The sequence below is a fragment of the Alosa alosa genome, chromosome 8, assembly GCF_017589495.1.
Source record: "Alosa alosa isolate M-15738 ecotype Scorff River chromosome 8, AALO_Geno_1.1, whole genome shotgun sequence".
Lineage (NCBI taxonomy): Eukaryota > Metazoa > Chordata > Actinopteri > Clupeiformes > Clupeidae > Alosa > Alosa alosa.
Genome location: NC_063196.1, coordinates 13,331,285 through 13,356,284, shown reverse-complemented (window position 1 = coordinate 13,356,284; position 25,000 = coordinate 13,331,285). Strand labels below are relative to the sequence as shown.

The following is a 25,000-nucleotide window of genomic DNA, read 5'->3' as shown; positions in this document are numbered from 1 at the left end:
ATATCTTATTTATTATTTAAACATTTGTTCAAATCCCTGCTACCATGGCTATCCATACCACTCATCTGCCTGTGCATGGGTCCTGAGTTCATCCCAGTATACTCAGTGTGCCTGTGCATGGGTCCTGAGTTCATCCCAGTATACTCAGTGTGCCTGTGCATGGGTCCTGAGTTCATCCCAGTATACTCAGTGTGCCTGTGCATGGGTCCTGAGTTCATCCCAGTATACTCAGTGTGCCTGTGCGTGGGTCCTGAGTTCATCCCAGTATACTCAGTGTGCCTGTGCATGGGTCCTGAGTTCATCCCAGTATACTCAGTGTGCCTGTGCATGGGTCCTGAGTTCATCCCTGCACAGTGCACACCGTTTCCCTTCCTTACGGTGGGTTTCCACACAGCGAAACACCTTGCGATTTTCAGCCAGCGAAATTTCGCCTCGGGGGCGTGAAGGCGAAACCGCTAACCTTTTGACTGCAGTGTCTAGCCAGTGGTGGCAAGCGAGCTAATTAGGCTAATCAGCTAGTTCAAACGTTTAAGTACTTAGTGGAGATATCCAGGGGTCTTTATGCCTCGACTAAGTTGATGTTGCCTATAAACAACAATTCATGTTCATAGAAACAACAAGGTCAATAAGACATAATATATTTCATACTAGCTAAGGTTTACAATGCAATCCAATGTCCTAAAATACTAGCATTTCGCCTGTCAGCTAGCTAAAAAGATTGAGTGCTTAAACTAACATATATAGTGGTCTATTTAGTGGTGTATGTGCTCTGACTAAGTTCTTGTGGCATATAAACCACAATTCGTGTTGATACAAGTGGCAATGTTCGTGTAGAAACATTTTAATCACAAACAAATTTTCGTGTTACAGCTCAGGTAGTCACTGCCATCTTGGTCAGACTTTTTTGTAACTCCCGCCTCCAAACACAAAGACACGGATCTGATTGGTTCTCGAATGGTCCTCATTTAAATAAAGTTAAACTTTGGCCAACTTTGTTTAGCCTGCCTCGGCGATTAAGCTTTCATTTAAGCCCAACTAGGGTGAATTTCGTCTCCATTCAACCTCAATGAGAGCGACGCGAAATTTCGGTGTGTGGAAACACACCGTCAGGGTCAAGGACACGTCGTCCTCCTCCTCCTCCTCCTGTCCTCCTCCTAACCAGCTTGCTTCAGAGTTGTGGAGCAGGCCTCCTGGAGTAAGTTCCTCTGAGCTGTTTTTTGTTATTCGCGGGCCAGACCGCTGAGGGCTTGGGCCTGGAGATTAGAGCACTAGGAAGTAAACAAGGAATCATGAAACATTCAGTGGGATGCAGCGGCAACGGCAGATGTAGCAAGCAGCAGCAGCAGCAGCGCTCTACAGAAGGCATCTAGCTCCCTAGCTCCAGGTTGTCCCCGGATACCATTCTCAGCATTCTGGGAGAAAGTTTCAGGAGAGACAATTAAAGAGCAAGCTGTCCAGGGAAACGGAACTCTAATTGAGATGTATTGTGCATTGTTAGCTTTGATGTACACATCCAGCTGTTGGGTATTTGGTATATTTTCTGTGACAAACAGAGGTTCTTATTGAAGAGGTACTTACATTTACATTTGTGAGTGGATTGAGACGTTATATGTGTTCCCTCTCGGGTGATGAGCTGTCCCATCGCCCCTGTCCTGGTTTAAGGGGACATTAGTGACTCCACTTGAGATGGAGTTTGTCCTACTTTGACTTGTTCCTGGGAGCTGTCCAGCAGAGGCTGCAGGAGGGAAAAGGGGCATGCGCAGTGGATAGGAAAGCACACATAGAGAGTGTGAGAGACGGAGAGAGGAATAGAGAGGGAGAGAGAGGGAGGTGGAGAGAGGAATAGAGAGAGGCAGGGAGAAAGAGAGGGAGGTGGAGAGAGGAGTAGAGAGAGACAGGGAGAGGGAGGTGAAGAGTGAGCCATGTTGTGCCAGGCAGATACTGGGGCATAATCCTGCCGCCAGACTGCTTTGAAATATAAATATAAATTCAATCCCGCCGCATGCATTATTCAAAGCTCGCCAGCGAACGCCACGCTTTAATACAGCGGCCTAGCCTCCCCACCCTACAACCCCCCCACCCCTGCACGCCCCGCGAGCGCGTTGATGTATGGGCCGCCTTTTTACGGGCCGGGCTAAACCGTTTGTGGGAGAACGGCAGTTCCAGCGGGTCATTCAGGTTGACCTTTCCTCAGCGAGGAAAAAACCCCCAAAAACCTCGAGCCTGATTGGGAAATGACAGCGACGCTAAGTCGTAAAGATGATGGAGCGGAAAGGTCCAGAAAGGTCACTAACACAGAACTGCTCGGGGAGCAACACACGTGTGTGTGTGTGTGTGTGTGTGTGTGTGTGTGTGTGTGAGAGAGAGAAAAGGGGGGTGATAAGGATATAGGCAAAGGGGGAGAGAGGGAAGCAAAATGAAGACCACCCCCCAGAGGAAGCGAAAGTGACCAGTGGTCTCACTGACGCTCCTCAGAACGGATGCTTTTAGTCTCTCACTTTCTGTCAGCCAGACCCCAGTGCCCCACCACCCAACCCAAACTCCCACTACTTAAGCAGTTTATTTATTTAGAGATTTGTTTGTATTATTTATTCATTATTATTTGTTAAATAAAGAAAGCAGTGGCATGTTTCATTTTAGCCTTTAGCACAGCACACCAGCACTGCAAATCTCTCAGCATCTTCAGTTCTGCCCGGAAGACCCTGTTAATCGGTCACAGCGTTAAAAAAATCTGTTTAGGTTAGCAGAAAGTCATGCACGATGACATCTCTCTCTCTCTCTCTCTCTCTCTCTCTCTCTCTCTCTCTCTCTCTCTCTCTTTCATGCCCTTGTCTCTGCCGGTCGAGTAGCTCCACTTCTTTTTTGTTCTGTCATTAGATTTCATTTTTCACACCCGAGATATTTATGATGGCCAGGGACTGAAGGGGCCCTAAAGCAGATATGAGGTCAAAGAACACAATGTGAAGAACTGCCATATTTCAAAAACCTCCTGAGTGAACAGGGGAAGGTGTATTAAATTTTGACCTCACGTGTCGCAGTGCAACCTTGACAAATGCCTGCTAACAGGCAACTCAACTTGTAATACCATGTGTTCTCGCAAGCAAGTGTCTCTCTATCGCCTCGATTTCACACGTGTAAGTAGATATTAGTTGATTAGAGTGTCATTCCCCTGCATTCACTGTTACTTAATACATCAGAATGATATTTCCCATAGGTATTTCCTCCCACTCTTCCCCGTCTACCTCATGTAACATGACAGGCTTATGAAGGCAGAGGTGCCCTGCAGCCTATCGCTTGCTACGCACCGCTTTATAATGACAACATTAAACACATTAGTGCGCCTGGATAGGATCCTTGCTGAGTGCCACTTGAAGTGCGGCTCTTATGAAACGCAATGAAATATAACCGCGCCGACAGCCTTGACAGGAACAATTGCTCCTTATTCCGTTTCGAATGTAAACATCCTCCATTAGAGTGTGTAGTCTTGCTCTAATAGTTCTACGTAGTGTGTGTTTGTGTATGTATGTCTCTCTCTGTCTCTGACAGTGTGTGTATGTATGTGCGTGCGGGTGTGTGTGTACTGTATATGTGTGTTTGGGTGTGTGTGTGCAGGAAAGTGTGTTTCTGTGTATGCGTTTGTGTGTGTGCATGTGTGTGTGTGTGTGTGTGTGTGTGTGTGTGTGTGTGTGTCTCAGAGCAGAACCCTGATATGATGTGAGTTATTTGTCCCAAGTGTTTGCTTGTTTTGCCCCCACTGTGTTACTCAGCGAAAAAAACAAACAGTATTTTGTGTTTTGATGTTTGTTCTGGCCGACTAAGGCCGATATGTAGAGCTGACGCACAGCAGCGAGATGGCCGTGGTGGGGAAGGAGCAGAGGGGAGGGTGGCATGGAGGTGGCTACCCACGCTGAGATTGCATGTCTCAGGTGAGAGATGAGCTTTTCTGGGGGCCTATTTCCTTTGTGCCATGCCGTGCTCCAGGACAACGGCCCACAGAGTAGGCTCACACGCGGCATGACACCTCCTATTTATATGAGGCGGAGTGGGAGTCAGGCCTGTACCACAAAGCTGAAAAAAATCCATTAGAATTCAAATTGCTTATGTGTGTGTGTATGTGTTACTAAAGAGTATCTGTTATTTTGGGTATTATTTTTGTTTGTTTTGTGTGTGTGTGTGTGTGTGTGTGTGTGTGTGTGTGTGTGTGTGTGTTGGGCATGCCATTGTGTGAAGTGTGCAAAACCTTTAAAACTATGCCAAACGTTTCACACTAAATATAGCCATGGTTTTATGCTTATGTGTGTCTTAACGTTACTTGCCTGTTGTGTTTTTATGCCCTGTGTGCATGTGCACACACACACACACACACACACACACACACACACACACACACACACACACACACACACACACACACACACACACACACACACACAAACGCTTTGTGCGCCCTATTAAAGTGACATACTTTTATGTCCTTTTATGTTTGCCTGCAAAGCAATAATTGTATGGACACAGTGACATAATTATATATCTATACCATGTACACAAAACCATGAACCACTATACACAACAAAAATAGTAACAAAAATAGCAAAAATAGCTAAATAGCAAAATTAGCAAAAACACTCACAAACACGCACACGTGTGCGCACGCACAGACACACACACACGCACGCACGCACGCATACACAAATGTGTATTTGATGTTCAAAAGAGTATGCATATACACATACTGTACTAACATACAGTATAACACACACATGTTTATCAGCTTTTATTCACTGGCACTCACACACACTTTGCAATTCCTCCCCCTGTCTCGCTCCTAGTCCCTGTTTTGCTTTATCTTAAATTGAAATCTGATGGCCTTTTCAACATGTCAGTGGAGCAGGAAAAGTCCTTTAGAGGAAAGCTCAGAGCATCTTGGTTTCCCTCTCTTTTTCTCTTTCACTCTCTCTGTCCCTTTCTCTTACCCTCTCGCTCTCCTCTCTCTTTCTCTCTCTCTCTCTCTCCCTCCTACCCCTCCTCTCTCTCTCTCTCTCCTTCTCTCACTCTCTCTCCCTCTCCCTCCTACCCCTCCTTCTCTCTCTCTCTCTCTCTCTCTCTCTCCATCTGACTCTCTGGAAATTGATGAGACAGGACTTTTTTTCTTGGACTGCCTCGGCATCCTGGCTTGCTGCATCACCTTGACAATGTCGCACTTTGTCATGGAGACGGGTCTGTGCAGACCACTGCATAATCGGGCTGAAGCTTACTCATGGGAGTGTGTGTGTGTGTGTGTGTGTGTGTGTCTGTGTGTGTTTTGGAGGGTGGGGCTGACTCAGTTTCACACAACAATTAACACAACAACTAACACACAACAATTAACACAACAACTAACAATTCACACAAGACAGGAACACAGCCTAAAAGACACAAAGTCAGGCACACTGAGAGACAGACAGCTTGACAGATGGGCAGGCCAACAGATAGACAGATGGGTAGATGACCAGATGGATGATCACTGAGATAAATGACTTGACGGATAGACAGAAAAGACAAAAAAACAGATGGGCAAACACACAGACGTTGAAATATTTACACAACTGACACTCAGACAGACCGACAGGTAGACACACTGTAGTCAGACAGGTAGTTCCCACATAGAAACAGACAGATGCTCAAGCAGACAGACATTTAGACAGCCATCCGCAGCTGGACAAGTGGCACAGACATATCATCCACACATACAAATAGATAACTAGATGTACCGCATAGCGGTACAAAATAGGCCCGCCGCTCAGTCCTGTACATTCATTCCGCGAAAATAAATCATATAAATGAATTTGTCTCCATCTTCTACTTCTACATCTTGTAGCATTGTTATAAAACCTTTAAAATATCTAAACAATCACAAGTAGGGCAGTTCATCACAGTCCATCCATTGCAACTGGACTGATGAAAGGTACACCTTTAGGCTACATTGTATTTGGGAAAAGCAGAAGGTAGCAGCATAATGTATTTATTTATTTATTATTAAACAAAACAATCCCTGTCAGTTCCATGCAGTTTTCAACAGCTATCAAGAAGAGAGGTCATGTCATGGATTTTTGTGAATGTTTCTTCTTCTACATATGCATAGGTTTAGTCATCTAGTTCATATGATATTCAGCTTTATTGTCAATGCACAAATTAAATACCAGTAGTCTAAAACAAAATGCTGTTTTACCCAGTGGTGCAAATAACTGACATGTCCAAAAGGGCCTTCATGAAATGCGTTGCTAGACTGTTCATACACATTTTAACGGGCCAAGTTGAAGAGCTACTGTCCGTTATTGTTTGTGCAAATAATATGCTGATTCATGTTCCCTTGCATTTTGCAACTATGAGGTCCATGGTTAGTTTGGCTTTCGCCAGACCAAGCTCAATCTTTTAAGAAATCGAAAAGGAATCGCCGGCAGATCAGGCTGAGTTCACCCAGCCTAGTCCATTGTAGGCGCCCGATAGAAATATTGTTTAATTTTGCAATTGAGATATCCACGCACTGGCGCCCGCGACGTGTTCGCCCACGGTTTCAGAGCTATTCTAAATGCAAAATTGCATAGAGGGAGTTATGACAAAACCGTGACTGTTAACAAACTATAAGCTATATAAGGTAGGCCCTATGCTAGGCCTGTTACACAACATAAATTGTCACTAGGCTATTCTGGCGACCCAAATAAAATCTCCTTTGGGAACCAATGGCTTACAGCAGTGTTTCTCAAACTTTTTCAGACGAAGGACCACTTAACCAATAAAATAGAAACGCAACAGTATATAAGCCTACACAATAGAACCACCTTGCTTATTGTCTTGGCTCCTTGCTTATTGTGTCAGAGGACTCTTATGATTTAAACTGGCATATATTACATAGACAGTGTTGCAGAACTGTTTGGATTTACATACAAGTTGGTTCAATATTGCAAACAACTCATCTATATTATATTTTACCACGTCTGCTCACGGACCACTTAGGATAGCTTGCGGACCACAAGTGGTCCCCGGACCACACTTTGAGAAACACTGGCTTACAGTATCAAGCGGACTTAAGCTGTCACCTCTTGGCGAAAAGTTAATAGTTTTGCATATCAGTAGTAATACATTTCACGCAGCTGTGTGAATCACGGAAAGTTTACACTTCTAAATGGAACCCAACCCACTGTACAGTAGCTCAAGGTCTATGGCTAAAGCAGCCATAATGAATGCGTTATCATTGTTTGGATACTTCACACACACGTGTTTTTTAATCGTATAGACTACTACTACCAAGCTGGAATCAAAGCACATCGACTCCCCTCTCACACCCTAAACACGCACTTCGAACAAACAAAATGTCTCAGTCTCACGGTATAGCCATAGGCAAAACTGTATTGGACCGGTGTAACGTTGGTACTAAATCATCCATCGCAAAGAATGATTTTTGTAGCAGGTGCAACAAATATTTGCAGGTACAGCCCTGCCCTGGATACATCTCTCAACGTGCGCTCTAAAACATTTGGTTTAAATAGAGATGTAGATCACGGGTGCATTAATTAATCTACATTGTGGCGAGTTGACACAAATTATTCACTTTGACGAATTTATGTAGTTTCAGTCCTAGTTACTTTACTTTGAGCCATGCTCTTCCTTACTTGAATCACCTTTGAAAATAGAGGATTGAAGTAGCCTATATGGGTGTTTGGGAATGAACGTTGACTCAGATGCTTTTTGAGACTTTGAGCTAAATGTCCCAGCCCGGTGTTAGGATGCATCATTAGGTTATCTTTCAGGTAGCCTATATTTTCCATTAGAAAACCATCACATAGCGAACATGTTGTGGCTAACTCACTTAGCTCCTGTTAGTAGCCTAGGTTATGGTTATAAGCAAATGAGATGACAGTCGAAAGATGCAATTAGTGCTGTTATCAATGTTCTTGGTAGCCTATAACCGCATTTATGGTTTTCTACAAATACATCAATAATCAAATTGGCCTCTATCACTCAACCAATGCTAACAGTAACATTATTTTACCTACTCTAGGCTATTGGTATTACTTAAGATTAACGTAGCCTACCTGCAGTAAAAACCAAGCATGTCCGATAAACATTCGCAGATTTATTTCGGCTTCAAGAAGAAATGGGAATTACATGTCATGCAGAAATCATCCTACCCTTATTAGACGTTCTCAGCGGTAAACTACAGTCTTGTCCTTGTAGGAAGCGTAGTGTCTTTCCAACCCACTTTAGATTAACTTCCAACAAAATTACGTCTCACTGCAACGATGCGCCACCTGGTGGACAAACGACTATGTGACGCCAATACTGGAAATGCAGCCAAATTATTATTATTATGATGAATATTTGGTTTTCCTTTAATCCTACTGAATTTGTAATTATGTATCGGCCGTTGTAATTGCCGATACTGATGGTATGCGTATGCGTACCTGTGTGTGTGCGTGTGTGTGTGCGTGTGTATATGTGTGCACCACCATCTACAGGCCAATGAGTGTACAGTCACTAAATGTACACATAACTTAATTTTTTTAGACCCCCATGGATGAAATTCTACGAAACTTGCCATACCCCCAGAGAATGTCAGGTTAATCATACACATAAAATTTGGTGCAGTTCTGAACATCTTAACTGAAGAGAGGGGCGATTAAAGCAGAATAATATTGCATTTTCATTTTTTACCGGGGGGGTGCAAATCACAAATGAGGGATTATGGGCTAGGTTGATGTGGGCCCTTGAGACCAACATACCATAAAAATGTCTTCATCCTCGGTGCCACGGTTCAGGTAGTTATTTAGGAAAAACTGCATTTTTTGGGTTTCGGAGGGCCCAGCGCGGTGGGGGAGTGGCCCCCGGGGACCAAACGAAATGTTTCCGTAAAAGTCTAGTGGGGCTACTTACCCACCAAATTTCATGTGCCCCGGTGGTTCGGTGTCCCGGGTATCGTTGACCAAAAATTCAGGAAGTAGATGACGAAAAAAAAAAAAAAACTTTGACAATCCCTATATGACCGCTTCGCTAGCTTCGCTAGCGGCGGTCATAATCAGACAGACAGGTTGGGAAGGAAGGGAGGGAGGGAGGCAGACAGTCACACAGGCAGACAGACAAATAAGCAAACAGTCTGATAGGAAGGGAATAGGCACTGAGCCAAGGGGGGCGGCGGGGAGACAGCAGACGTCTGGGTCAACGTCTGGAAGGACAGAGAGGGACGTGTTCATATCCTGAGACACGACCGCGTGTCAGAGTAATCTTGCAGGGGGCACAGGGCTTTGGCCAGCGTCCACGCACTCTGCTTCAGCTTTGACTGTTTTTTTGTGTGTGAGAGAGAGGAGGTGTAGTGAGTGAGGGAGTGTGTGTGTGTGTGTTGGTGTGTTGGTGTGTGTGTGTGTGTGTGTGTATTTAACTTTATGACTGCATGTTATAATCAACTTAGACAACTCATAAATCAATATCTTTCTCCCCTCCCTTCTCCTCTGTTCTCCCTCTACCTCTCTTTCTCTCTCTCTCTCTCTCTCTGTCTCATTCTCTCCATCTCTCTTCTTATCACAGGAATGGTCAGCCACTCCACTCTCTTTTGATCAGCTGGACATCCGGTACATCGCACTGAACAGCTCCTGAATCAACCCATCACACCAACAACAACACCAGGCCTGCCTGAAGCGGGACTTATAACCCAGGACCACAGCCTGTCTTTCTTACTTTCTGAGCCCAGCACACCTCTCCCTTCTCCTATGCTGTGAGGCCCTGCAGAACCTCCTCCAACCCCCTCCCACACACTGAGTCTAGAGGTCATGTGGTTGTTGACTCTAGTCCCCAAAGCTGGGGGATCTGTGATGCCCACCCACCACCTCCTTTGACACCCCACCCCACCTCACCCAGCCTGCCCCCCCCCCTTCATTTCCTCCCACAACCAGCCTCATCCACCAATCAGAACGTGCCCCCTCCTCCTCCTCCTCCTCAGGTGGTCATGCAGCCCCCTGCCCACCCCCACCCCCACCCTGAGAGCTCGTGACGGGAGGGGGGAAGGAGGGTGAACAATAATCGCCCCCCTGGAGAAAAACTAAAAACAGGCCAAAAAAAAGGGGGGGGGTGAGACCACCGTGAAGCCACCTCCCAGGAGGGCAAGGAGCCAGGGAGCCACCCAGGGGGCAGTGGAGGAGGGGGTGACCCGGAAAGATGCGTCCATGGGCGGGCTCGTGGCGCTGGATCACCCTGGTGCTGCTGGCCTGGGGCACGCTGCTCTTCTACATCGGCGGGCACCTGGTGCGCGACAGCGAGCGCCCCGAGCACTCCAGCCGCGAGCTCTCCAAGATCCTGGCCAAGCTTGAGCGCCTCAAGCAGCAGAACGAGGACCTGCGACGCATGGCCGAGTCACTACGGTAATGGGATGGATGCGATGATGTGTGTATGTGTGTGGTTTGTATGTGTGTGTGTGTGTGTGTGTGTGTGTGTGTGTGTGTGTTGTTTGTGTGTGTGTGTTGTTTGTTTTGTGTGTGTGTGTGTGTGTGTGTGTGTGTGTGTGTGTGTGTGTGTGTGTGTGTGCGTGTGTATGTGTGTGTTTGTGTGTGTGTGTGTGTTTCTATGTGTTTGCCTGTGTGTGTGTGTGTGTGTGTGTATCCTTCTGAATAAAGAATTTCAGCATCATCAAGGTGGTTTGGTATTTTACAGATTTGTTTGAATTCATGGGTGTAAGCGCTGGTGCATTTCAAAACACAGAACCATTATCTTCCTGAAGCAGAGACACACTCAAGCTTTCATCAAACAGAAGCTGAAAGAGATACCATTCCCAATACTGATGATGAGTGGGTATCAGTTGCATACAGGTTAGGGACATATTGGGTTGTGTGTGTGTGTGTGTGTGTGTGTGTGTGTGTGTGTGGGTATACACATGATGGCACAAGGACATTGATATTGACACACACACACACACACACACACACACACACACACACACACACACACACACACACACACACACAGACACACACACAGAGGACACAACACAATGTGCATGCTCACTCAGTAAAGCAGAGTTCAATATTAATTGAAAAAAGGGGGGTAAGACCACAGTGGTTAGGAGATGACAGGGAGAAAGGAGAAATGTGAGAGTGTGTGTGTGTGTGTGTGTGTGTGTATGTGTGTGTGTGTGTGTGTGTTTGTTTGTAGTTTGTATGAGTTTATTCGTGTGTGTGTCTGTGTGTATCGGTGTGCTTTCGAGAAAGAGAGAGAGAGGTTGAGAAGGTGAGGAAGAGAGAGAGAGAGAGAGAGAGAGAGTTGACGAGATGAACAGCAAAACCTGCAGCATACAGTACGGGTTTGGATTGGATTTGTAAAAGATCGAACTCGATGTTTGCTTGTCTGGTTGTTTTTACTCTGCAGACCGCACATAAGTGGATTTCCATTGGACATGCAAATAAAGCTGCTTGAACCTGACAGCATGACCACAGTCCCAGAGAGCTTTGGGTGGGTTGGGGGGTAGCAATAGAGGTGACTGTGTTAAAGAAATCTCAAAATATTGTAATTTATTGATTATGTTGTTAGTTATTTGCTGCATGGTTGGCTACTCTTTGCTCCAGACCAAAATACAGTTTAATTACTGGTTATATTTAACTGGCATGGAATATTTAGGGGTCCAAGCAGCGAAGCTTCAGGAAGCCTATTGTTTTTTGTTCTCATTATTATTTTGCTCCGGCTAAATATGGTTGTGCAGCAAAAACCATAACGGCTCCCACACACAGTTGCGTTCCGTCAACGCATGCCAGTGGGTGTTCCCGACGGTAGCTATGCAAATAACTCAAGGTATAACCGTAATTTGATTGGCTGGTGCTGTCCGTCGGTGCAGCAAAAGTTGAACTTCTCAATGCGAGTGACAGGAGCAACGCGATGCAACGGACCCACAATTCAGTTCGGCAACGAATGACTTAAGCCCATGTAAAGTGAACGGGATGCGTCTCCAGCACTGCAATGCACGCAACTGTGTGGGAGCCGTAAGTCCCAGGAATTTGACATTTCAAAAGGTGGTCCCAAACCCCGGTCCCTACTCAGACCCCGAAATCCCAGGTACTGTGCCTAAAGGTGGCGCCATAATAATCAATTTTCCAATGGTGCTCATCTCTCAAATGCATTAATGCCTAGCCTCACCATCCTTCTTTCCGGATCCCACCCCGACTCTTTCTCCCACTCACTTCCGGTCATTCTCCACTATCCTCTCTCATTAAAAGGCATAAAAGCCCAAAAAATATACTAAAAAAAGTGGCTCAATGGTAAGCCAGCCACCTGCAACCTAAGAGTCCCGAGTTTGAAACCTGTGAGGCCTTTTTTCAAACAAGTAGCCAAATTCTGGCCAAATTATGTAACACAAGTGTCTGCAATGCTAAACCAGCATGTTAATGAGGGAATCGATTTTAAAGATGATTCTAATCTCAATTGATTTAGATTTAATCTAAACTGATGGAAACCTGCAAGTTCCCAGTTTACTTTAAAAGCTCCACTGAAGCCAAGATCAACTAATGAAATGAAAGACAACACAAATATACATACAATACACACACTAAACCAGCATGCAACAAGGGGATCAATTTCAAAGCTGATACTAATCTCAATTGAAAACTGAACTTTTCAAAAATGTTTCCAGGTTAAATTTTACTTTCAAAGCCTGTTTAGATCAAGCAATGAAATGAACTACAGTACTCAGACACAAATGATGAAACCTTTATTGCTCCAAATGGAATTTGTATTGCACTCAAGTGAGCCATATTGAACATTAAAGGAACCATATGTAAGATTGTGGCCAAAACTGGTACTGCAATCACTTTCAAAATACTGAAGAGCGGTGTATCCCCTCCCCCTCCCCCTTGACTCGAGGTTGCCAACGCGGATGCTGAAACACTACTGACTTCGTATAATTAGTAGATAGGTAAAGGGTGGCGCATCAGGCCAAAACACAACATGACATGACAAAACACAACATCAACAACAGTTGAGGGCTGCAACTTCACTTTTTAAATGACAATATCCTGGCTGGACTACTGTTGTCAGTGATATAAGTGTTTGAAATGAACATGATTTCTTAATGTTTAGTGACATATCAGGACCATTTTATGATTAATTGAAATATTTTTTTCTTACATACGGTTCCTTTAAGAGCAGACAGCAATAATCAGTTTAAATAATCACACACACAAACATACAGTACATATACATACTGTATACTACAATGCACACATACTGTAAATTCAGGGCAAGATCTCAAACATGCATCAACTTACAGAAATACATCCATTTAATCTAAACTCTACAATTTCTTCAGTTCAAAATGCATAACTTTTGTCAGTAATAAACAATACAGAAATACACATTCACATAAATGTATAAAAGACACGAACTAACACACCTGACAGACACAAAACCATATACTCACACAAACAAAAATATACAGACCAAACGGTGGGTTCAAACAGAAATACAAGCTTTATTTTGACACCTGTCATAGTGCTCCACTGTGCTACAACCTGATCTAGGCACACCAGTGGATTCAAGCTCAGAATGCACAGTTGCTCAAAGTCAAAGTCAAAGTCAAAGTCAGCTTTATTGTCAATTTCTTCACATGTTCCAGACATACAAAGAGATCGAAATTACGTTTCTCACTATCCCACGGTGAAGACAAGACATATTTTACCAATTTTAAGTCCACAGACAAACATAACATTCAAGTAAACAAAAAAGTAAGTAAATAAGTAAATAAGAGGGCACATATAATAATGAAAAAATAAGAGCAGCAAAATTTTGTTGAAATTGTGCATAGACAGTCAATAAAAAAAAAAAAAACTAGTGCAAAGTCAGGCCAATAAGAGGCTTGGGTAGTTCTGTTTGACCTGAGTAATAAAGAAAGTGGCATAGTGGTGCAAGTTATGTAAGAGCAGCAGAAGTGTTGTGTTTTCAGGACAACAACACCAAGTTGTAAAGTGTGCAAGTGTGCAAGTGGAGAGTGCAGGCGGCCATTGTGGGTCCAATGTCCAGGATGTTATGTAGCTGAGGGTGGAGGGGGGAGAGGAGGGAGAGAGTTCAGCATCCTTACAGCTTGGTGTATGAAGCTGTTGGTGAGTCTGGTAGCTTGGGAGCGCAGGCTTCTGTACCTCTTCCCAGAGGGCAGTAGATCAAACAGATTGTGAGCGGGGTGACTTGCATCACCACAATTTTGGTCGCCTTTGCGGGTGAGGTGGGTGGTGTAAATGTCCTTCAGGGAGGGGAGTGAAGCACCAACGATCCTTCCAGCTGTGTTCACTATGCGCGCTGCAGGGCTTTCCTGTTGTATTCAGTGCAGCTTCCGCCCCACACAGCGATACAGCTGGAGAGGATGCTCTCAATGGTGCCTCGGTAGAATGTGGTCATGATGGCTGGTGGAGCACTTGCTCGCCTGAGTTTCCGCGAGGAAGTACAGGCGGCACTGAGCTCTCTTCGCCAGTGATGCAGTGTTGGTGGTCCAGGAGAGGTCTTCACTGATGTGCACCCCAGGAATTTGGTGCTGCTCGCTCTCTCCACCACAGCACCGCCGATGGTCAGTGGCAGGTGTTGGGTGTGACCTCTCCGGAAGTCAACAACAATCTCTTTGGTCTTGCTGACGCTCAGCAGGAGGTTGTTGTCCCTGCACCACGTGGTCAGATGGTCGACCTCCAACCTGTATTGAGTCTCGTCGCCCTTGGTGATGAGACCCACCAGAGTTGTGTCGCCAGCAAATTTCACTATGTGATTGTTGCTGTAGGTTGCAGTGCAGTCATGCGGCCAGCAGGGTGAAGAGCAGCGGACTGAGCACGAGCCTTGGGGGCCCCTGTGCTCAGTGTGATGCTGCTTGAGGTATTGTTGCCAACACGCACTACTTGGGGCCTCTGACAGAGGAAGTCCAGTAGCCAGTTGCAGAGGTAGGTACTGAGTCCCAGTTTGTCGAGTTTGCAGATGAGTTGTTGTGGTATTATGGTGTTGAATGCAGAACTGAAGTCTATAAACAGCAATCTCACATATGAGTCTCTTTTTTCCAGGTGGGTGAGGGCTGGGTGGAGGGCAGAGCAGATTGCATCCTCTGTAGACCGCTTGGCTCGGTATGCAAACTGGAAGGGGTCCAGGGTGGGGGGGGTACTTCTCAATTAGTAAGTCAAGTGCATACAAATCTGGAGGAATTGGGTTCATAGCTCACCCGAGGCACATTATGTCTGTTTTTAAAATTAGTTCAAATTCTTAAATTTATCTAGCCTGGCTAACGTCAGACCTCATTTCATTGAGATGGGGTCTGGGAACTAGACATTCATTTTCTCGTATTTGAAACGTGGTTTACGAATGCCCAGAGCCGTTTATTACGCCACTTAATGTCTATCAAATGCGTCTGCACGTAGCTCATAACGGCTTCGGTGTGTCGTCATCGTCTTGCTGCCCTCCCTCCGTTCTGTGATTGGTCCCCTAACTGAGGCAAAAATTTGCTCCATGGAATCCAGACTGCCTAGCAGCGTGAATAAAATCGTGCGTAAGGCAGCATGGGAAAACCCAGGCTAAAATGTATCACGTGAATTGGTCAAATTTTAGAATAGTATATTGGTAAGGCCTGCAGCCCAGGAGACCAGAGTTCAAAACCTGCCTGAGACATTGTGTGTCTAGTAGCACCAGAACTTAATGCAAGATCTGAAACATAAATCAACTTTCAAAAATGGAACAATTTATTCTCAAACCAATGCACTCAGCATTATGTCTTAGTACTGTAATTGACACTACACAAGACAGACAGACAGGCACTCAGACACACAGACACTCAAACAGAAACTCAAACGGACAGACACTCAGACAGAAAGACATTTTTTGACAGCATTTTTGACAGCAGTCTTATTAACTTCTTCTCTTTCTCTTCCTCTGTCTGTCTGGTTTTGTGTGTTGTGTGAGCTGTTTGCACTCCTCTCTGTAGGCCTTTGTGGTGTGGACTAGTCCACTCTTAGTCTAAGTGCACTCAGCAGAGCAGGACTTCTCCATCCGTCACACTTCTCCACATTTCTCCTCCTCATTCACGCTTTCTTTTGTCTGTTTTTCTCTATGTCCTCCTGTCTCTCCATTTCTTTCTTTCTCCCTCTCTCTCTCGCTCTCATGCATCGCACACACACACACACTCGTGCACACGACACACACACACACACACACACACAACGCATGGTTTGACATTGTGCTGAGGACAGGATGAGTGATGGGTCTTCTGACTCTGACCTTTGAGGCTAAAGTGTGTTGTGTGAGAGAGAGAGTGTTGTGTGTGTGTGTGTGTGTGTGTGTGTGAGAGAGAGAAAGAGGGATGATGTTAGAGTGATAGAGAGATTGATGAGACACAGAGAGGCACTGGAGACAGACAGGAGAGGTGAAGGGGCTCGGATGTTGGGATTTCAGCCTAATAGCTATCCACTTGTTTCATTCCTTGATTGTCTTCTGAGGCATCCAGGTGTGTGTGTGTGTGTGTGTGCGTGCGTGCGTTTGTTGCGTGCGTACGTGCGTGTGTGTGTGCATATATGCCATAGTCTGTCTCTGTGTGTGCATGCATATGTGTAATATGTAATGTATGTGTGTGTGCATATGTGTCATAGTTTGTGTGTGTGTGTGTGGGGGGGTTCTTGAGAGTGATAGTGACAGACACAGACTGAATCTACCCACAGTGGGTTGCACCTTGATGTGAAAATGAGTCTCATCTGGTCAGACCTTTTAAGTGTAACAGTGCATAGCGTATCCATTTGCATATAGATTTACTGCACATATACTGTACCCTCTACCCTCCTGAGGGACCTGAGTAGCCAGGCCAAGAGTTGATGAAGGGTGATGATGAAGGGTGTTTTTACGAGGAAGGAGGGCACTGTCCACTGCCCTGGCAAATACGCCTTACCTTAGGTGTGTGTGTGTGTGTGTGTGTGCCAGGGGGTCAGGATTTAGAGGATTAGCTTCAGCAAGTTACAGATATATCATCCACCATCTGTTAAACATGTCCTCCGCCATGTGCTTACTTTTGCCCACAGCGGTAATTATATGTTTGCAGCGGTAATTACATGAATTTATTTTACCGTAGAACGTTGGGAAATCCTATTCAAGTCAATGGAGCGTTCTACTAGCATTGTGAAGAGCCGTATAATAAAAGGTTGTAAGACGATGTGGGAGAAACATGAAATCAAAAAAGAAGTGTTTCATATTTTTAACATTTTTATGAAAAATGGCATGTCCAAAATGATTTACTGTATACCCTTTTTAAATAATCAATGGAAACATCTTTATTTGCATTCACAGCTCTCTAAGTGGTTCTTATTATACCTACCAAGCCTCTTCATGTGTCCACAATGATTCTAGACCACAACTGTTTAGCAGCAATCAGGGTTTTGAGGCAGGAATGATTATTTGCCATCACTCTGGCCTTGTGCTCACGTTTTTTGACAGATTGAGGTCTGGACTTTTGCTGGGCCACTCTAAAATGATGATATTGTTCTCTGTTTACTATTTCTTGCCTTTCTTGTTTGGCTGTATTTTTTGGATCATTGTGTGAGGTTTAATGATCCAATGCCGCCTATTGGGGAAAGTCTCTCGGCAGACTGCCTAATCTGTTCCTCCAGAATGTTAATGTTGCCTGTATTGACCTCATAGCTGAAGAAATGTTACAAAATAATTGTATAAATGGACGAGAAATTACGGTACTAGTTTGAATGAGTTAGATATAGAGTGAGCGAGTTTATAACAGTGTTCTAATTATCAGTAATCAGTACTGGTCAATTAACCAGGCTCAGGTCTAGCAACTGGACAGCAAAGTACAGCTGGCCATTAAGTAGGTAGTGGAGCAAAGTGCGCAGGCCACATCACTGTAATACCACTGACTAAGCCCTTTTAGAACTCATCCTGGAGGTTTGTGTGTGTGTGTGTGTGTGTGTTGTTAAGACCACCAGGCTCGTTTGTGGTGATTTTAACATATGAGACCACACGTAGATAACCGTTAACAAATGTTTATTAAAGTAATAATGTAGGGCAAACGTAAACTACAGTCAGTGTCCATAAGATGGTGGAAAAATAAAGGTGTAATGTAAGTCAGGGTACAATGTAACATGCATTCTCAAAATAAAAGCAACGCAGATTCTCCTGGAGAGAAGGGATCCCCGAACCCAGCCAGGTAGCCTCTTTATAGCTGGATCCCTGATCAGCAGACTAGCAGCTGACTAGCAACACCTGTGCACTGACTCTGCCCTGCAACACATAGAAAGAGAGACAGGCAAACAAACAGAGACCAACAGTATCATAACACCTCCCCCCATAAAGACAGAGGACCCTCAAAGAGATCCTCTGTATAACCACATAACCCCTCACCAGTACTCTGCCACTAGGAAATGCACTACCATGTGTAGGAAAGAACATAACAGAGGACAGACAAGTTACAGCTGTATCACTCACACGGGGCACGAGACAATGTGTCCGCCAACACATTGTCAACCCCCCGAATATGCCTAATCTCCAGGTTGTAGGGCTGTAGGAACAATACCCACCGCATCAAGCGTTGACTAGGACTCTGCAAGGAATGTAAAAAAGTCAGGGGATTATGATCAGAATAGACCACAACTGGAACAACACCCCCTCCCACATAAACATCAAAAATTGAAGAGCCCAAATCAAAGCTAAAAAAGCCTCTTTTTTTCTATGGTTGAATAATTGACCTGGTGTTTGTTAAATTTATGAGAGAAATATGACACAGGTCGCTCCACCCCTTGGTCATCTGTCTGTAATAGAACTGCCCCAGCACCGACCTGGCTGGCATCCACTTGAATCTGAAAAGGAGTATTCAGTCGCTGAGAGCCAGGACCGGTGCCGTGCTCAACAAAAGTTTGACATTATCAAATGCCTTCTGGCAGACCGAAGACCACTTTGAACGTAGTCTTACCCTTCAACAAGTTAGTTAGCTGAGCCACAACTGTAGAAAAGTTCGACAGAAGTTTCTATAGTACCCCACCATTCCTAGAAACCTCATCAGCTCCTTCTTGGAAGTAGGGGTGGAAAATAGTCAATGGCTTGCACTTTAGCCCGGACTAGTTGTACTTGTCCCTGTCCCACCACCTTCCCCAGATAACTAACAGTGGCCCTTGCAACCTCACACTTGGCCAAGTTTATGGTTAAATGGGCGCCAGCCAACCTTTGGAATAAGGCACGGATGTGTACTAACGTGGTCTTCCCACATATCGCTATAACAAACCACATCGTCCAAATAAACCGCACACCCTTCCAAACCGCAACAACTTTATTCATCAACCGCTGGAAGGTTATGGCGATTTTGAAGACCAAAACTCATAACATTATATGAGTATAGCCCAAATGGAGTAATAAATGAAGAGACTTCCTGAGCACGCGCAGACATAGGAACCTGATAATACCCCTTCAGTAGATCGAATTTACTCACAAACCTCGCCGCCCCAACCCGGTCGATGCAGTCTTCCATCCGGGGCAGTGGAAAAGAGTCAGGCTTGGTAATGCTGTTTAATTTCCTATAGTCTGTACAAAATCTATAAGTATTATCTGGTTTCGAAACCAAGAGACATGGTGAGGCCCAGCTTGAACTAGATGGCCTCGCTAACCCATTATTCAGTAAATACTTAACCTCAGACTCAATAAAACTAGCTTTGTCCAGAGAGACCCGATAATAACGCTGTCGTATAGGGCAAGCATCACCTACCTCAATATCGTGCTCAATCCAGTGTGTGCGTGTGGGCGTATCTGAGAATAACAAAGGGAAATCAGTAATCAACTGCTTCACCTGTGCAAATCTCTCCTCTGACAAGTGGCCAAGAGAAGACTCCAACTCTGCCAACTTCTCAGAATTCCTAAGCCGGGGTTGAAACACACCGTCATCAGGCGCATTCACATCCTCCTGTGTATATGCTGCCACCATACCAGAAGTGATTGAATGAACTTTCCCACTGACTGCCGATGCTCCTACTGGCCTCACCCCAGTATCTACCCCTCCCCACCACAGAAGACCGACAAAAAAATAAGGCTTCCAACAAATTGATGTGACAGAGTTGAGTAGATCGTTTCCGATCTGGGGTGGAAACCAGATAATTCAACTCAGACACCTGCTTCACCACAGAGTAAGGGCCAGAGAACTTTGCGAGGAACGGAGAACCTGGGATAGGCAACAAAGCGAGCACCTTATCCCCTGGACTAAAGTGTCTTTGCACCGTTTTCTGATCAAACCAGGTCTTCATTTTCCTCTGGCTTTAGCAAGGTTCTCACCGCCATTCTTCCCGCTAAAAAACAACTTCGGCGGAACCCACTAATGTAGTCGATAAGATTTGGACGGTGGCTCCGTATTTTCCAAGTTGCTTTGCAGCACTGCTAAGGGTCCACGCACCTGGTGGCCAAATTCCAGGTCATTGGGACTAAACCCTGTGCTGGCTTGCGTGACCTCACGAGCTGCTAAAAGGAGCCATGGAAGACCCTCCTCCCAATCCCTGTTTAACTCTGTACAATAGGCCCGCAACAGTGCTTTCAAGGTCTGGTGCCAGCTCTAAGGCCCCTGACTTTGAGCGTGATAAGCACTGCTCCGCTGATGTGCAACACCTAACTGCTTTAAAACCTCTCCAAAAAAGGCGGAGGTAAAATTAGAACCCCTGTCTGTCTGTATAGTTTTTGGTATGCCAAAGATGGAAATAAATTGGGACAACGCCTTTAACCACCGACTTAGTTGTAATAGACCTCAATGGATATGCCGCCGGATACCGGGTACACTGACACATTACTGTCAAAAGATAGACAGAACCAGACTTTGAAGCACTCAATGGACCAACGCAGTCCACAATTGAAAATGCTCAAAAGGTCTCTCAACTGGTGGTATTGGATACAAGGGGCAGGTTTTATAACCTGATTTGGTTTCCTGTTAGCTGACATGTATGGCAGGTTTTCACAAAATGAGCAACATCTTTTTTTAAACGGGGCCAGTAGAAATAACGCATGACCCGGTCATATGTCTTCCTGACTCCCAGATGGCTAGACAGTCCACCATGGGCAGTCTTCAAAACAAGGTCACGAAATTTGCTAGGCATCACAATCTGATAAACAGGGCTAGCTATGTCTTGGTCACTGAAGGGTAACCATTTACGCACCAACAGGTCATCTTGCAGAAAAAATACCCCGATAGACCGTGGACTAACCTGTTCCCTAGACTGAACAGATGTAAACAAGTCAACTAGGCCTGAATCCTCTCGCTGTGCCACCTTAAAAACATTATCTTTTGAGAGGGAATTTAAAAGTTCCGCTGTAGGAGCTGCCAAAAAAACTCTCAACCGCGTCCATTTAATCCCCAAAACTAAACAACGGTTTCACCGCTCACTTTTTTGTGCATAACCAGCATTGTCTGCAGAAACAAAACAAACCAGCGATCAGGAGCTCCCCCACCTAACTCATCCAACCCCTAAATAAACTATACCCGCGCCTTCTCGTTCCGAGGACTGAGATTTTTAATCACAATACCGCTGGAAGCGACTATCCGGCTCTAGGCCCCTCAAGACGACAGACCACGGCTGTGTCCTCAGCCCAGGGTTTATGCGCCAACCCCCAACATGGTCAGAAATCGCAGAACGGTCTAAAATCTATCGCAGGGTAGGCTACCTGCTCCATCAACACAAACAAAACCAACGTCTCGCAAAAACAATGCGGAGATAGCACTTACCAATTTTCAGTTGTTTACAAGATAGCCTGGCTTAATCCAAACTAGTTTCCCTCTCCATGTATTTAATCGCAACAAAACTAATTACAAAAAACACTCTTATCAAACAAGTAATATCCACGAAGTCTCCCGGACTAATTTGATCTTCTAGGGCACTCAAGCCCAAACGAGTAGCTAATCCAATATGCAAATACACAATTCAACCTGGTTACGCTTTTGACACCACTTTAGTGGGACGCTCACCTGCCCAATACCCAAGCATTTACCTCCAAGAAAAAAAAGAAAAAGGTCCCGTAAAGCTTAAACCGATACGAGCCCCCAATATGTTAAGACCACCAGGCTCGCTTTGTGGTGATTTTAACATATGAGACCACACGTAGAAAACAAGTAACAAATGTTTATTAAAGTAATAATGTAGGGCAAACGTGAACTACAGTCAGTGTCCATAAGATGGTGGAAAAATAAAGGTGTAATGTAAGTCAGGGTACAATGTAACATGCATTCTCAAAATAAAAGCAACGCAGATTCTCCTGGAGAGAAGGGATCCTCAACCCAGCCAGGTAGCCTTTATAGCTGGATCCCTGATCAGCAGACTAGCAACACCTGTGCACTGACTCTGCCCTGCAACACATAGAAAGAGAGACAGGCAAACAAACAGAGACCAACAGTATCATAACACCTTCCCCATAAAGACAGAGGACCCTCAAAGAGATCCTCTGTATAACCACATAACCCCTCACCAGTACTCTGCCACTAGGAAATGCACTACCATGTGTAGGAAAGAACATAACAGAGGACAGACAAGTTACAGCTGTATCACTCACATATGGGCACGAGAGACAATGTGTCCGCCAACACATTGTCAACCCCTAATATGCCTTTAATCTCCAGGTTGTAGGGCTGTGGAACAATACCACCGCATCAAGCTGATTATTAGGGACTCCGCAAGGAATGTAAAAAAGTCAGGGGATTATGATCAGAATAGACCACAACTGAACAACACCCTCCCACATAAACATCAAAAAAAATTGAAGAGCCCAAATCAAAGCTAAAGCCTCTTTTTCTATGGTTGAATAATTGACCTGGTGTTTGTTAAATTTTTGAGAGAAATATGACACAGGTCGCTCCACCCCTTGGTCATCTGTCTGTAATAGAACTGTTCTAGCACCGACCTGGCTGGCATCCACTTGAATCTGAAAAGGAGTATTCAGTCGCTGAGCCAGGACCGGCCGTGCTCAACAAAAGTTTGACATTATCAAATGCCTTCTGGCAGACCGAAGACCACTCGAACGTAGTCTTACCCCTTCAACAAGTTAGTTAGCGAGCCACAACTGTAGAAAAGTTCGGACAGAAGTTTCTATAGTACCCCCACCATTCCTAGAAACCTCATCAGCTCCTTCTTGGAAGTAGGGGGTGGAAAATAGTCAATGGCTTGCACTTTAGCCCGGACTAGTTGTACTTGTCCCTGTCCCACCACCTTCCCCAGATAACTAACAGTGGCCCTTGCAACCTCACACTTGGCCAAGTTTATGGTTAAATGGGCGTCAGCCAACCTTTGAATAAGGCACGGATGTGTACTACACGGGTCTTCCCACATATCGCTATAACAAACCACATCGTCCAAATAAACCGCACACCCTTCCAAACCGGCAACAACTTTATTCATCAACCGCTGGAAGGTTGCGGGCGCATTTCGAAGACCAAAACTCATAACATTATATGAGTATAGCCCAAATGGAGTAATAAATGAAGAGACTTCCTGAGCACGCGCAGACATAGGAACCTGATAATACCCCTTCAGTAGATCGAATTTACTCCCAAAAACTCGCCGCCCCAACCCGGTCGATGCAGTCTTCCATCCGGGCAGTGGAAAAGAGTCAGGCTTGGTAATGCTGTTTAATTTCCTATAGTCTGTACAAAAAATCTATAAAGTATTATCTGGTTTCAAACCAAGAGACATGGTGAGGCCCAGCTTGAACTAGATGGCCTCGCTAACCCATTATTCAGTAAATACTTAACCTCAGACTCAATAAAACTAGCTTTGTCCAGAGAGACCCGATAATAACGCTGTCGTATAGGGCAAGCATCACCTACCTCAATATCGTGCTCAATCCAGTGTGCGTGCAGGGCGTATCTGAGAATAACAAAGGGAAATCAGTAATCAACTGCTTCACCTGTGCAAATCTCTCCTCTGACAAGTGGCCAAGAGAAGACTCCAACTCTGCCAACTTCTCAGAATTCCTAAGCCGGGGTTGAAACACACCGTCATCAGGCGCATTCCACATCCTCCTGTGTATATGCTGCCACCATACCAGAAGTGATTGAATGAACTTTCCCACTGACTGCCGATGCTCCTACTGGCCTCACCCCAGTATCTACTCCCTCCCCCCACCACAGAAGACCCCAAAATAAGGCTTCAACAAATTGATGTGACAGAGTTGAGTAGATGGCTTCCGATCTGGGGTGGAAACCAGATAATTCAACTCAGACACCTGCTTCACCACAGAGTAAGGGCCAGAGAACTTTGGGAGGAACGGAGAACCTGGGATAGGCAACAAAGCTGAGCACCTTATCCCTGGACTAAAGTGTCTTTTGCACGTTTTTTCTGATCAAACCAGGTCTTCATTTTCCTCTGGGCTTTAGCAAGGTTCTCACCGCCATTCTTCCCGCTAAAAACAACTTCCGGGCGGAACCCACTAATGTAGTCGATAAGATTTGACGGTGGTCTGGTATTTTCCAAGTTGCTTTGCAGCACTGCTAAGGGTCCACGCACCTGGTGGCCAAATTCCAGGTCATTGGGACTAAACCCTGTGCTGGCTTGCGCGGACCTCAATGAGCTGCTAAAAGGAGCCATGGAAGACCCTCCTCCCAATCCCTGTTTAACTCTGTACAATAGGCCGCAACAGTGCTTTGCTGTCTGGTGCCAGCCTAAGGCCCCCTGACTTTGAGCTGATAAGCACTGCTCCGTTGATGTGCAACACCTAACTGCTTTAAAACCTCTCCAAAAAGGCGTGAGGTAAAAATTAGAACCCCTGTCTGTCTGTATAGTTTTTGGTATGCCAAAGATGGAAATAAATTGGGACAACGCCTTTAACCACCGACTTAGTTGTAATAGACCTCAATGGATATGCCGCTTGATACCGGGTACACTGACACATTACTGTCAAAAGATAGACAGAACCAGACTTTGAAGCACCTCAATGGACCAACATGAGTCCACAATTGAAAATGCTCAAAGGGTCTCAACTGGTGGTATTGGATACAAGGGGCAGGTTTTATAACCTGATT

At 45.1% G+C, this 25,000-nt stretch overlaps 1 protein-coding gene across 2 annotated transcripts in view; it reads left to right on the top strand.

The window, feature by feature from the left end:
• Positions 1 to 25,000, top strand: part of fut8b (fucosyltransferase 8b (alpha (1,6) fucosyltransferase)) — a 130,140-nt gene that overhangs the window by 70,441 nt on the left and 34,699 nt on the right. Inside the window, exons 3-4 of one of the 2 annotated variants that reach the window (XM_048251141.1) lie at positions 3,820 to 3,926; positions 9,559 to 10,388. In XM_048251141.1, the coding sequence (XP_048107098.1) occupies positions 10,186 to 10,388 (203 nt within the window). In that variant the 5' untranslated portion in view covers positions 3,820 to 3,926; positions 9,559 to 10,185. The remainder of the gene's footprint in view (positions 1 to 3,819; positions 3,927 to 9,558; positions 10,389 to 25,000) is intronic. The other variant, XM_048251140.1, reaches the window with a different exon arrangement.